Source organism: Lepisosteus oculatus, chromosome 17, assembly GCF_040954835.1.
Source record: "Lepisosteus oculatus isolate fLepOcu1 chromosome 17, fLepOcu1.hap2, whole genome shotgun sequence".
Classification (NCBI taxonomy): domain Eukaryota; kingdom Metazoa; phylum Chordata; class Actinopteri; order Semionotiformes; family Lepisosteidae; genus Lepisosteus; species Lepisosteus oculatus.
Window position 1 is genome coordinate 15,758,130 of NC_090712.1, and position 15,349 is coordinate 15,773,478.

At 37.1% G+C, this 15,349-nt stretch overlaps 1 protein-coding gene across 5 annotated transcripts in view; it reads right to left on the minus strand.

Annotated features, from left to right (window-relative positions):
* The window catches only part of pde10a (phosphodiesterase 10A), a 94,503-nt gene that overhangs the window by 52,693 nt on the left and 26,461 nt on the right, over positions 1-15,349 (minus strand). For 4 of the 5 annotated variants that reach the window (XM_006638805.3, XM_015362977.2, XM_015362976.2 and 1 more), the window contains exon 1: positions 13,960-15,071. The exons of the other annotated variant lie outside the window; for it this stretch is intronic. In XM_006638805.3, the coding sequence (XP_006638868.2) occupies positions 13,960-14,545 (586 nt within the window). In that variant the 5' untranslated portion in view covers positions 14,546-15,071. Of the gene's footprint in view, positions 1-13,959; positions 15,072-15,349 lie in introns of those variants that run through there. 5 annotated transcript variants of the gene reach the window in all.

Below are 15,349 nucleotides of genomic sequence, written 5' to 3' on the forward strand. Positions count from 1 at the left end.
TTTGGCATACAAGTCTCTGGCAGCATGTTCAGGGAATCTCATTAATAAGCAAATGTCAAATCATCTCTTAAGTGTAAGTAGCACTAGAGAAAGATAGTTTCTTGCATTACATCAAGAAAGACCTTGGTTAATGTCTCCACTAAAAGAGTGGCAATGCTACCTGAATTTATTGGGATTCAAGACCAGAATGGCAAAACTGCTGTGGCTGGAGTACTAATGTTTAATGGACAGAGCAGCTCTTACGCAGATGTTAAAAGCTTTTTTCCAGTCATACTTGCGAGGAATGAAAGACAGAATAACAAGAGTCAACACCATCAGCATGTGTAAATGAGGTCAACTGTCAGGAACATCTCATCTTACAATACATGCACAACAGCCAACAGATATTAGAAGAAAATACGGAAAAACTGAGATCTATGCACTTGACTTTGACCTTATACGTTCTTTGCTAGTGTGTCAGCCTCAGGAAACTTCAAATTCCTCATTTTACACTGGAACATTTGAACCCATTCACACACAAAAGAAACCCTCTGATTGCGCATTCTTCCATTTCTATTCTACCCGAATAACAGGCACAGCAATGAAATACATTTCCTATTTACAAAGATTGACGTAATGAAATCCCACTATACAGCATCATAAAGTTGTATCAGGGGACAAGTGAAAAGAAAATGACCATAAAAGAAAACTAAGATTTTCCTTTTAAAAATGACCAAGGCACTGTTAATCTGGGAAAGTTGAGATTCATCCTCATAATGGCATCACTGGAATGACGATGCTTTTGAGAACCGTTTCTCTAGACCAAAGGTTACTTCACACAGGAGTCCCTCTTTTCTAATCCTTTATCCCAGCCTTCACACACCTAGGACTCATGATTATTCTAGTGAGGTTCCTCCTCCAGCTCCTGGAGCTTTTGTCCATTTTAAGGGGGACCAACTAGAAGGCAAAACATTCCTTTAACCCCCATCCCAGGGCCAGCCTCCTAACTCTTCCCCTCAAGTACCGGCAGTGCTTGTCGGCCCTCACTTACACCTGAACCCAAACACCTTCAAGGATCACTAAAAAACACTACCCCTTTTGAAATATATCCAGGAATTTACTGCTAAACTCATCTAAAAAAAAAAAACTCATCTTTCCAACACAGTCTTTTTTTTCTAAAGCAGCAGAGAATAGCCTCCTCTCGTTTGTAACTCCTCTTATGGGCGTTTGTCTACATTATGTCTATCAGCTTGTCACCCCCAAAAAAGAGCTACCTACAAAAAAATATCTACATTTCTTACTTTCCTAGAACAAACCTTGCAACTACTTTTCTCACTTCTATAAGTGGCTCACTTTACACAGTCATACTGTACTTTAAGTCTACAAGAGAATATACAAGTCAAACATTACACAGACATGCTATAAAGAGTGATACGTAAATCATTGTATTTAAACAATATTAGTGGCGGTACTTTATCCGATATCTATATTAATCTCAGATATGTCGAAGGTCACTAGCATGAGAAGGTCACATTACTCAAAGCATGAATGTTCCTTCAATTGCTTTGTATTGTTACCAGCAGTCGTGGCTTTAATGAGACTGTTCTTCAGGGTTTAACCGCGAGGACAAAGACAAGTACTGTTTCTTAGTGTACTAATCAAAAACACACGCGCTCACTCCTTTCTTTACTTCTTACTTTGAGCAAAGGAGGTACACAAAATATTCTAGAGAGGAAATCAGAAAGGCCACAAGTGCAAACATAAGAAACAGTTCAAATGGAAGAGTGAACTGGGGTGAGACCGAATTTAAGAAAGAACGAAAATTTTATTGAAGAGAAAGTTTATTGCTTCTCCGAAAATGTGTCCTGTTTCCTTTTTACAATAAAACTTGTGCTGCTGATATACGCCATAAATGACATAACTTAGATTCACTTCAGAAACTGATATTTAAAGCACCATTCTTTTCACATTTTAAGACAAGAGAACACCATGACCTGGCAAAAACAAACTGGGGTTTTAGCAAACCAGTGAATGCAAATATCATAATGGAAAGCTCTTTGCTTTTAAGCGCATCTAAAAAAAAAAAGTATTCACACTAACAAAATGTGGAACATTCTATACCTTTTCCCCTACTGAAATAATTCTTAACATTTTGTACCAGAAACAATAACTGTCCTTAATTCTGATAACATTTTAATTCAAAAGCAAACTGCTAAACCATGACCCCATCGATGAAAAATTAAGCACTGCATGTTATTATGCATTTTTTAAAATACCTGAGGAAACAAGAACAACAAAAAAAGAAAGATACCAAAGGACACTGGGCGTTTTAAATATAAAAGCACTGATGCTATAAACTCGTTTTTAATAAAATCCACTCTTTCGAACTGAAGTTCGCTTGGCTCACTGTCAAGGGCATTCTGCCAAGGCGCTTCTTTTCAGCTGTCTGACATCAGGAGGGGGTTTGTGTGCGTCAGCAAGTTCACTTGGGACTCCCTGGCAAGAAGCTCAATACCATGTGTTTCTTATCTTATCTGTAGAGGGGTTTTAGTGTTTTTGGACAGTGAAGTGAGAAGATTTAAAGGATGGAGGGGACAAGAGTGTTGAGACCCCCGTGGGACAATTCCAGGTCACAGGCAGTGAAGGTTACTCTATGTGTTTTTCACATCTGCCTGAAATAAGATGACAAAATTGACATATGGCCAAAGCACATCGGCATTTGACAAAAAATCACACACATTTTTTCCGTAAAACCTTGTTCTTTCTTAGAAGTCTCTAAGACTAGTGTGTGGGCCTCTACGTTCAGGTTGTAAATTCACGTACCTGCGATGGTCACTGCTTAGTGCTTTTTTGTTTTAGTCCATTCAGCTGTATAAATGGATACCATTATTGCTGAGGAAAACCTGCAACAACTACCCTCCTCCACAGCTGGAAAACAGTGTACTCTAAAATCACTTAACACTATGGGAAAATGAGGAAAGCTCTAGCCTGAACTCAAGTATGGACTTTATTCTTTTTTAACCGTCACGTTGCACCTTGTTGTTTTTCAGAACTAGGAAAAAATATCTGTCTAAAGAACATTCATGACACCAATAAGAAAGACTCACTGAAGACAGTTAAAATGTTTCTTGTTCCTTAATATTTTTCTTTTACTTTCTTGCTACAAATTTCAGTAAACTCAGATTTGCACCCAGAACGTCTAGATTTGCGACCACACTCTTTAATGGGCACATGATATTTAAACTTAACTTTACATCAGGTTGAGGGATCAAGAAAACCAGGATGTATTTTTTTTAAGTAGTAGCCTTCCTCTTATGTGTTTTTTCTTTGTCATTAGTAGAAAAAATGTTTTTTCCCCAGTATCACAGACTCAAATAACAGAATAAACTTTAAAGCTAATATGTAGCTTGGTGTTACTAGGATACAGGCCTGTACTGTAATTGATCTCTACAATGTAAAAAGGCCTGATCTCTATATGTAAAAAGTATGAACTATAAAAAGAAACATTAAAACAAGATAAGGCATGTGCACAATAAGTACACATAAGTACACAATCAGATTTCACTCTGTGTTTTTTGTTTTTTTCTTAATGTCCTTAACCTTTAACTGAAAATGCAACTTTTCTAGCCTAGTTGATTAACTCTTATTTTTGTTAAATGAATAAAAAAATTCTACAGTGCAAATATTTTTTATGCAAGGCTGCAGAAAGGCATTGTGGGCACTTCATTGTACAACAAGTTAATATTTGTTCAAGTTCAGATATACATGACCTTTTCTTTTAACAGATCCTAAATCAAAACCCTACCACTGTGTACACAGATGTTGGCATTTGGCACCTTTACAGTGCTTTTGTCAGAAAACAGTACTTTTCTACAAAAAACGTGTGGTGTATTGTTTAGGTGGTTCCGATTAAAAAACACTTTTACATTTACTGTGGATCTAACACACAGGTACTTCGTTAAATTGCCGTAATAACCCTAAACACAATCACTTAGTTTCTCAAGTTTCTAGCCTGCTATTTAGTAACATATGCAAAGCAGGATGTACTCAAAACGATGGATGTGAATTTCTCAAGGTTCCTGAGTTTTCAGAACATGCATACAGAGAGTTAGTCTATGGTATTTATCATCATAGCTGAAGCTCTTTGTTTCAGTAACTCCTTACTCACCAAACATTTATTTTCAAATATGTCAAACATGATGCAGGGGTAGCTGAATCTTTAAACGCCCCTCACCCCACTGATCTCTGACCATTTTAGGCTATAAAAACACTGACTGATGTTCTCTTGGACATCTGGAAAAATCTGGACAAAGCTGTATTGCAGACTCTAATTGATTAGAAGCCCAGACATTTTCAGACACGAAAATGCAGTGAAGTACTGAAGTCAGCAGTTTTTGTGTTGTGATTTTTTTTCTCCTTAACAAATTACTGCAGCAACCATAAAATACCATGTGAAAACTGTGGAGTTATAATAATAGTCCAAAAGCATAGTACGTATATTTATCCTTACTGATAGGTGTCTCTTTCAGAGAAGTGTAAAGATCATTACTCAAATACAGGATTTGAACACTACTGAGAGAAATGAGAAGAATAATAAATGATTATACATTCATACATCTAAATCGGATAAAACATGTTTAAAAAGTTAAATATAAAGATATCCTATTGCCTGTAGGACCATTTTCAGTTAATATGAATTTCCTGTTGGCAACTGCTCATAAGCAGCAGCAAACAATGCATTTTAAGATACTAACAAAAGCTAAACCTTTGTGCTGCAGTTAAAGCGAAGTTCTCAATTTGTCTGCATCAGCTTTGGATCAATTAAAACTGAACAGATGATGCTTATAAAAGAGATCAGGTTTCCATTATGTTTCCATAATAGTACATCCTTTAGCCAAAAGGGAAATTGGAACATCAGCATATTTACTGCTCCCATGTAATGTGAGCAGGGGAAACTGACCAAATGAGTCAATGAAAAGGGACAAGAAATATAGGGTAGAAAAAGTCAGCTCCTTCATGGGCCCTGACATACCCTTATCAATCTTTACTGTCCACAAACACAAAAGGTGAGAAACACTGCAGTAATGTGGTGACTTCTGAGCAATTACAATTGCTCAGATTGCAATTGCTGAGCAATTCTCAGCAATTACACTGAGGTCTACATGTTGTGGCCAAAGTCATTGTCAAGCCACGCTGTTGAAGCTATTCCATCAGTGAAACTCGAAATGATGATAAATTGGGACTTATTTATTCTATTCCTCTATAGAATTCTAAGAGGACTCTCAAACTGTACATAACACAGATACATTCATAAGCATGTAGAAAAAGCAGGAATGGAGAACAAGCTTTATGTTAAAGGCATATAAAATTCCATGATAACAGGAAACTATTAATAGATATTTTGCAATAGCCACCTAGCAGGAGTATTAAAATACACTTAAAATTGCCTTAAAATCACAGAAGTTAGCAATGCACTTTGTGATACAGTTATTCAAAAAAATTTGCTGTTTTTTTTAATTATTTAATAATAGAGCCTATGGATTTTGATCATGTATCCTTCAAACAAAAGTAAAAGTTGGTAAGTGTGCACAGATGCTCCCCATCCCTTCTTAAAATCGACATCTTTCCTAAAATCAATGGCGTCATAGACCAGGGTGGCCAGCGTGTTTTTATTCCAACTCAGGTTTTAACAAACTAACTAGTTACTGGCTTAATTGGACCAATTCAGCAGCTTTTTGTAGATCTTCAGGAGATGCTTTTTTTTTTTAAAGAGACGACTCTGCGTCACTGAGAAAGAAGTTAAGAAGATAAAGACTGGGTATTCAGAGCAAACACATCTGACACGGACAACAACAGGATACTGGCAAGGTAAAGAATGAATGATGGATCCTTTGTATTTATCTGGCAGCAAAAACAAATAATTACAGTGCCCATAAAACGTATTTTTCCACCATCTTTCCAGAATTAACTAACTGCTCAGGTAAAACAGTGTCTGTCTCCTTCTTTGAAAAATGTTAATGGCTACATTGCCTGACAAGGCCAATGAAGAAGGACCGCGCTTAAGTCAATGGCAGTGGCAGTTCTGAGGTCGACTCACCCTCTCGCAGCTAGAAAAGCCACAAGACACTAACAGGCAATAAGTCCCCTCTGGTGGGTGGAGATAGAAACTGCAGTATCCAATTTTAATATGCACGAAAACATTTCCCTCTAATAAAGAGATCTGATAGACTTGCTATTTGGTAGAGGCAGTCAGATCTGCGTCCTTCAAACAAATCTTCCAATTGGTTCCAGTGCAAGCGTTTGATACACCTAGGTGTTTGATTATATAATTTAATCAATTTTGTTGATGCAAAAAATAAACAGAGAGGGGTCCTTTCCAGCTTATAGTGCTGCCTTGTGGCCTAAATTGCCGTGACCCATTGGCAGGAATAAGAGACTTTCTGATAAGAGATGGATGGAAACAATTACAACAGCTGGTTGTACACAAATCCTGTGGTGGAATGAACTGGAATGTCTGGTATGCAACCAACCTTGCAACACTAGTTGCAGCAAACTTTGGCCTCCTTATCTCCAGCACTGTAATGAAACAGCAACACGTGCGGCAGACACATTTTATCAGTTTTCAAATCGAAATGATTCCGAGATCTATTTAAGCTCAGTTACCGTTTGTGGTTGGCAAGTAGGCAGACACAAAGGCAGAAATAATACAATGTCTAATAGACCATGTGATAAATATTAAAATTCTGTACCACATCTTATACAAACAGGACCATCACCAGAATGGAACCTTAGAGTCAGAATACGGTTCCATCAGCACTTGTACTCCCACACCCCTGGAACAAAGTTTTCAAGAATACCACCCTATAAAACTGCAAATAACTACAAATGTTTTGATTTTCCATCAAATCAACAACCAAAGAAACTGTCTGCAGGAAATTCTGAGAAGTTTTTTGTCTAGGGTTGAATGGGAATCTTAATACATCATCAAGCAGTGTGTTATATTTAACTTATAAAATCACTTTACAATTCCCCTACGTGTACAGGGGATGTAGCCGGATAATCTCCTTCTTCAAAGGGATGTAAATACACTGCCTTCAGATGATGGGTTATTAATGAACATTTTGTATTTTGTTCAAAGACCTAGTACAAAAATAATTCTGAAACTTTACTCAAAAGGCAACAATGTGCATAGATGAATCACGCTGCATTAATAAAGCAGTGTTCCATTGATTACTGCAAACATTTCCTAAAATACTCCCAGTTCAGAAACATACCAAACTACAGACCTCCTAACTGCTGTTACAGAACTTTAGTCAAAATGATGTTAATTATAGGAAAGAAACGCTGACAGGAAGCACCGTACATGCTGAAAAGTTCAGAGCAGTGATCCATCCTCTCTTCTGCATTAAATGAAACACTTCCTACATTTTAAATTCAGGTTTTACAGTCTGTCAGATCAAATCACTACTGGAACTAGTTCACTTTCTGACCTCTAATAACGTGTGCAGACGTGCATCAGGGTCGTCAAATCAAAAATTTACGTGAAAACTCACTTTGAAAGCTTTAGACTCCACATTCAAAGGAACTTGATTTTTTTCTTAAACTCATAATGGCTTTGGCTTTCAAAGCTTAAAGTGATTTTAAAAGTCAGAATCCTCAACTGAGATGTCAAACTCGCCTTCATCTCCCCTTAGACAAAGCTGTATCAATAAATGAGCAGCTGACCAGCAGTTAAAATTACAACTGAAAGAAAAATAAAATCCTGGGACCTTCATAATCTTTGTGGTTTATGATCAGATTGCACAACTACAGTTCAGACATTGGAAATTAAACAGAAAGCACTTCATACAAAAAATAAAGTCTAAAATTATAATAGATTTACTTTGAAGAAAAACAGAACAATCTGCAGTTTTGTACATTTACATTTAATTCTGTTATTAGAAATTAACAAAAGAAGTCAAACAGAGCTGTTTGAGTGTAATGGATTTGTCTTTACTACTTTTTTTTTTCTATAGAGTGAAGTACTGTAAAGTTTTTCTACAATCACATTACCACCCAGCCACCCTTACATCATACTGTCTTCCGAGTGAGTGCTGTAGTATGATCATTTTTACATGCCCTGCATGTCACAAATAGAAAAGAGCCAGGAAATTAAGAGTTCTGACAGCTCTGACTCAACAATGAAACACCTTTTTCCTCATTTATACTGCCTGTACCTATAGTGAAGGATCACAATTCAGAAGCATCTTTCTACTTTTTATTGATAGCTAATGTACCACAATAAGGTTGCTTGACTGCAATCTACGTATAGTACTTAACTGTATAAAGGACTTAAATTTACATTGAAAAGCGTTCATAGAGCCGACTACTATACAGTACATATTCAGAAATCGTTAACACAGAAGTTACAATAAAGAGAAGAGGTCAAAAACCACTTTAACATCATACGGCATTTTGTGTTTAAGTAACCTTCACGTGTAGACAATATTTTGTCAGCTACAACAGTTGAAATTAAAATGGAAAACTATAAACTGCACACATAATATTGGAAATCAACTCTCATGCCCAGGTCTAGCCACATTCTAGATCCCATCTGATCTCAGTATCTAAGCAAGAGTTAGTCCTGTCAGTATGAGGATGGGGAATCTCTAAGGACAACTTTAAAAACCTTTAAGGGAAAACTGGTCCACCAACACCTGCTATAAGACATTAAGTGGAACTCTTTCCTCTGGATCCAAATTTCTACAAACCAATGCCCCAGTGTGGTGACACTTTACTGCAAAACATGTCACATTTGAGCAAGATGTTGGGCATTAACCCCTGTGTCTTCATTATTTCCACTTTGGGCTTGCACAATCTGACCTCTCCAAAGCTCCTCCATTATCAACTCGATGAAGTATTTTTTTCTCTACCTAATCCCTAACCATGGAGCTGCTGGTGCATAATGCCTGCTGCACATCCCCACAGTGGGTACAGCAGTGCACTTCAGTGGTGGATGAAGAATATCACTTCTATGAGTAAAGCACTTTGGGATGAAAAGTTCTCTATAAATGCCATCATTAACACCATATAATCTGCTTTAGAATATCATGCTTGGTAGCATGTTACACATTTTGCTTCCTAGATGCAATTTAGCAAAACTGACAATTCAACAACGCACTGAAAGGAAAATCAAACGCACTCAATCTTAAACCTTATGAAAAAAACAAATATAGATTCTGAAAAGAACATAATTAAGACGCTAAGAGTCCTGTCTTCACCTCAGTGCTCAGATCTTGCTCCTACAGTGACTGTAAACATTCACAGTGTTTATTTATGAAGACCTTGTATTGACCCATCCAGGCATGTGATATAAAAGGCCCTACATTCCAAAGTGAAGTTTTTACTTGCCAATGGGGGCACAGATTCTAGATTTCTCAAGGTTTTACAGCTGGCAATTTGCAACTAAAGCCCAAATGTTATTGAGTATGTTTTACAGTGCTGAAGTTCATTGGTTTTAAAGCTTTTAAAGTATTAACTGAAATCAGTTTAACCATTTTGCATCAGCTACAGAAAAAGTATTGTAAATGTTTGCCCTTGGGGACAAATTAAATTAATTTTAAAAGTTTGATTTGTTTGTTTGGCATTCCTGATGTCAGACATGGCTGCAATGGGGGTCTAGCTTCACTGTAACATTGGTCTTTACCTGTAACACACACACTGAATTGCCTTAAAGAAGTTGTTTCTGACTAAACGTCATGGTGCTAATCTGCCACAATGTACTGGTGAGCTAGGATATTGTGGACACTTCTCGGAAATCAATACCCAGAGTAAATGGAGATGAACCGGCTTACTTTCTTTTGTAAAAAGTTTTAAAGCCTGTTTTGATTTTTTGTTTTAAACTTCACTGAGTTTTTAGCAACAAAAGCATATGAATCTATTCTGAGTAATATGTTTAATTCACGGGGGGACCAACTGATTCGTTTTAAATTAAGTGTTATTCAACTAGCAATAATCACGCCTCGTCTGAACCTAATAGGCTACGATACTAGTGTTATTCCATGTTCATTGTAAAATGTTTTATAATGAATAAGGAAGCAAGAAAGGAAAAAAATGCCAGCACTTTCCACATCCTCTTGAATCAGTGTGTGGGGCACCAGATCAAGTGCACATCACATTACAAGTCTCTCCTTCTCTGCGTTAACCAGTCAGGTTCAAAACTTGAACTTGCCTGCATGCAGTTTAAAAATATTAAAATGATTAAATGTAATACATTAACAAATTGTGCAAACACGGCATCCTATGAACTCTCAAATTCGTTTGTGCATGTTTCAAAGTATCATCTTTAATGAAACTTGAGCTAAACATGTATAGATTACATAGAACTACATCTTATCTCACTGTAAACATAAAAATTACTTTCATATCAATTTCCATAGGAGATATTAAAGAGTCTAGTTATGCTGTGTAGACACTTTATTCATAATGTAACTGTTTAAGGCAAAAGCAAGCAATCCCACCCGGATTGAGCCATTAATGAGTAATACAAAGTTACTTGTGTATGTTCATCCTACTATTTTAATGCTAAAATTATAAAACAATATGGGTTGAATGTTGTTGGATGCCAGTTGCCACATCAGCATGTGAATAAAATTATTTATTCTTGCTTTAGAGAGGTCAGGCATTCTTAAATTAAGAGAATAAAAGTAGGACACTACCCTGCCAAAACCCATTTCCAAAAAAATGTATATAAATTATTTCTATCAATATTCTCAGACAACTAAACCTTCCTTGTGCTACAATCTGTATATGCTCAAGATTAGCACACAGCAGGCCTTTTTCGAGCTTGTGCAATTATTCTTTAATGATTTCAAACCTCCAGTAGCACAGGCCCAACAATATTTCTGCAGACAGTAACGAGAATTAAAAACCTGAAGTTGTTATTTTGCAGACTTATTGTCATGCAACACAAGGAGTGCAGTATTACACATTCAGCACACCGACGTCTGTATAGCGATTATTCTAGATTTGCAAAGAACTTCACAGTAAAAAATAGGCGTTACAAGACAGGAATGCTAGTAGACTATTACCTAACAGTTTATATTTAAGACTTGCACTGTAGATAAAAGCTACTTCAAACTTGGAGAGCTTAAATATATGGTTAATCGTGTAGCTCATTGCTGATTTTGGAGAATCTTCGATGTCTTATCAAACTTGTCTGTACTTCAACTCTTGTTCTAATCTCTTCCTTTTATGTACTCTAAGCGCATTAATTACACTAGTGTACTTCTGTGGCCTAAATGTCCAATTACAACATATTTTTACCATGCACAAAAGAACAAAACCAAAACAAATACATTGTGTACATGTTTTATGCTATCTTGCTTAAACAAAAAAAAAATCGACAAACATCTTGATTTACTCACATTTAAAATCATTTTCTTAATAAAAACACAACTGAAAAGATGTTTGCAACCATTTTAGAGATTAAGATTCTAGTGGAACTAAAAGATTTTGCATAAATCATCGCCTAACCATAGATAAGTAATGAACAACCTTTTCTCCTAAGTTTTTTTTTTCGTTCTAGTTCCCAGGCCAGACCACAAAAGCTGTACTTGAATCTGCTTAATAGAGCAAATGTGTTATGATGTACAAAGCAATAATGTGGAGACTCTTGAGAAAAAAAAAAAGGTTTTCCACTTCTACATTCAGGAAACCACAGTATTCACACACTGCTTTCGAGTCTTCTATGTCTAATCAAACACACAGGAGTAGACAATCACAAAGTTATCTGCAAGATACTAACAATAAATGTTTAATAGATTTACTTTTTATTTCACAAAACATTTATAAATATAGATTTTAAAAATACATACTGTTCCTTTAGAAGTTACTGAAATAGCTAAACAGTTTAAATAATTTTTATTTAATCTTTATCTAATCCCCATTGTCTTGTTAAATCTTACTTTTGTCCTGATGATATTTTGGATTTTCTTATGGTTTACACAGTTTTAGAACTGTTACGACTTAACACAATCATGTTTCATATTTCTTAAATAGTGAAATTATTCTGAACTCTTTTCTAATCAGTTGCCAATGTTGACCTTAATGAAACAGCAGTACCAGACCTTGTATCAGGGTCACGCCATAATCTAACAACATTCTGACCTTTTTTTCTCCTTTAAAATGAAAACGGTTCAAATAACTTTCTTTCACTGAAGGCAAATGGCACAGAGAAAATAATTTCAGAATATTTTATTTTTTACTGAAACTTTCAGTAACTAAACCCATAATCCCTTTAAGAAAATGTGAAAAATTCAGAGTGTACAGCTGTGATTTGACTTGATCAATTTGCAGTAGTAACATAGCATATACAGTACATGAAAAAGCCATAGCAAATATAGTTAACCCCTAGCGTTTGCATGTAAACAGAAATTTAGGTTCAAATTATTCCTTTAAAATGTCCCATAGAGACCAAGGGGCATAATACTGTAGGACTCATCTAAGATGCAAAACAAATATTCCTGAAGGAGTGAACAGGTCATATTCACATAAAAAAGTGAATATGAATCTCTAAACAAGTATCACAGAAAGGTATCTCCATGTGTCCCACACGTGTTTGGCTACCAACAGGAATCGCACAGCATATTCTTTTGCATGGCTGACTTCACAAGACAAAATGTCATAACTTGTATCCTTGGAAAGGACAAACTGACAGGGGCAAATAACCAACATCCCAAGACTAGGGAGCCAAGTGCACCAAAGACACTGATGTGCATTCCAGATGACCACACTAGAAACAGTACAAAGAGAAAGACAACCCAGGGGGACATACAGAGTCAAACCTTTAAGAATGAAAAGGCAAAACCATCTTTTATAGCCATATAGACATTAGTCCCCAATTTCCCTTTTCAGAATACCCTTCTACCCCCAGCAGTCCTACCACACACAGATTTCAGCACAAGGGATTTGTGCTTAGCAGACGCCCTTATCCAGGGTACTTGCATTATCCACAGTTATACAACATTGTACAGTGATGGAATAAGCGCAAAGACAAGTCAACTAGGTTCAGAGGTGATTAATATCCGAGTAAAATGGACTGTCTGTGAAAAAAGACGCATCTCACGATGCTTATGTTTGAAAAAGGGAAAAGAAAAATCTGTATAGAGTAGGTACCCAGATCATGTGGCACTGCCAAAACCTCTGGATGCACAGATATGAAAATCCAATGGATTTACTTGGAAAGGCCGAAATAAATTGATTTGCATGTCATGTCACTTTTATCAATAGTCTTAAGGTCTTGTGAGGTAAAACTGTCTTCGTGCGATATGGCACAGTCAAGCGCAGTGCAGACCGAATGGATTTTATGAATGCAAAAGGGCTCCAACACACGTTTGATGCCACCTGATGTTGATATACTGTACTGTCGTTCGGTGTACTTACTGAACCTCAGGATCTTTTTGACAACTAACACCTTCACATATCGGTACTCGTTTCTATACAGTATACCCGGTAAACTAGAGCCTAGAGCTAATGCTGTTCAGATTCCAGACTTATTTTTTGGTCTTCGATTAAAAAAATAAAAATGCACAACACTGCTCACATTAATATCTTTTACATAGGAGGTTTCCACTATTTTCTAATGGATTTGGTCATTGACGAGCCATTTAAATTCTGACGTGTGCATATGATCACAGGTTTAAAACTAATGGTGAACAGCTCTTTCAGTTGCATAAACTACCATCTTTCCATGAAAAAAAAACATACGGAAACCGTGCTACTCTACTGTACCTGTTGAAATGGCATTAAGTAACATCGCAGAGCGAAACTGTGCAAAATCAAGTCAATTCATAAACTAAATCTACAAGAATGTCCTGCAAAAACAAAGTTTTTAACTACCTCTATCAGGGTACGCGGATTAGTTTTTTTAAATGTTTGGGTAACTTTAAGCAGTGATAGACCACAGAATTCATTTAGCGTTCAATGGAAACAAATACCTACTTGTACCAAGAAAACAGTCCGTAAACCTTCTAAAACAGCCTGACGAAGGTGGACCATCTTCTTCCATTTCTGACTCCAACAGCAAGGAAGGAGAAGCGAGCGAGAAAAACGTTTCTCTGTTATAATTCCTGCTGTGGGTAGTCCTGCTGTTCAGAAAATGATTCGACCAGAGCCCTTGCAGATGAGGTCTGTAAGGTCTGTGCCACTCTGGCTGCAGAAACCCGTGAAGGGAGCGAGAGGAGTGAGGGGAAAGAGAGAAGAGTCCGTAGCTACTCGCCGGGTTGCAGCTGAGGGTCGATTCGTCTCCTCGCTGCCGCAGCGCTGTAAATTTGCTCGGAGAAGGCGAAGGACAAACCGTGGAGTACGGGGATGGAGGAAAACAGGGAGCTGCAGATCTGGCGAGGATGTCGCTTCTTCCCCGGCTGCCGTTTTGAGGTGTCGCTGCAGAAACCGGAGAACTACATGCCCAGCTGCCTTCCAGAGACAAACTGCTGTATATTTGGATGTTGCTGCTGCATCTGTGCCGTTTCCCAGTCGTCAGGGGCGCTTGGGGGCGTGATGAGAGTAATTTCTCTGGGTTGGACATCCTCCTTTTTTATAGCATCGAGGCAGGACGTTTCAGACGCATCGAGGGGAATTACGAGAAGAAATATCGATAAAAGAAGGACTCCATAAAACAAATTATAATCCCAAGACTGTCAATAGCAAAAGAAACCAATTTATTTCATTACGTTTAATTGTACGTGCGATCGTTAAAATACAAAATTAAAAAAAATACATTTACAGCGCTTAAACTAAAGTTTCACAGCTCGCTTTCCTCTCTTCTTTTCTTTTTAATATACCGCGCAGGCAAAATCACTGCAGAGATGTGTTCCCTTTACTCAGACAAGAACGCCAGACAGACAGAAACCGCCCACTGGTGAAGTAAACTGTTGCAAAGGATTATTTGTTAGAAAAAAACATAAAGGACATTCCCATCAATAAACGTCCACATTAGCCATACCGCAATGGGCTCAACTTCGCTTGTTTAATCCGCATGAGATTTCTATTAGAAATCTCCGAGATATAAACCAGAAACACATAAATAAGGAATCAGCTGCAGTTTGATGCATCCCCGACGTCAGCACACGCCGGTGTGTGCAGTGCAGAAAGGTGATGGCTTAAAGCTACAGTCTCCTCCTGCATCGAGTGAAAAAAACGCATGCAAAATACCCCGACTGGTAGACGAAAGCTGAATTATATTATCCATTAAATGCGAAATAGTGAATTTGTCGAATTTGTTGGTAATGTTCCTCCCCATACCGGTTAAAAACAATTTGATGCCATTTTTCCCATTTAAGAGTCTATTAGATATTTAAGATACTTCGGTATTTATAATCCCATACTAACA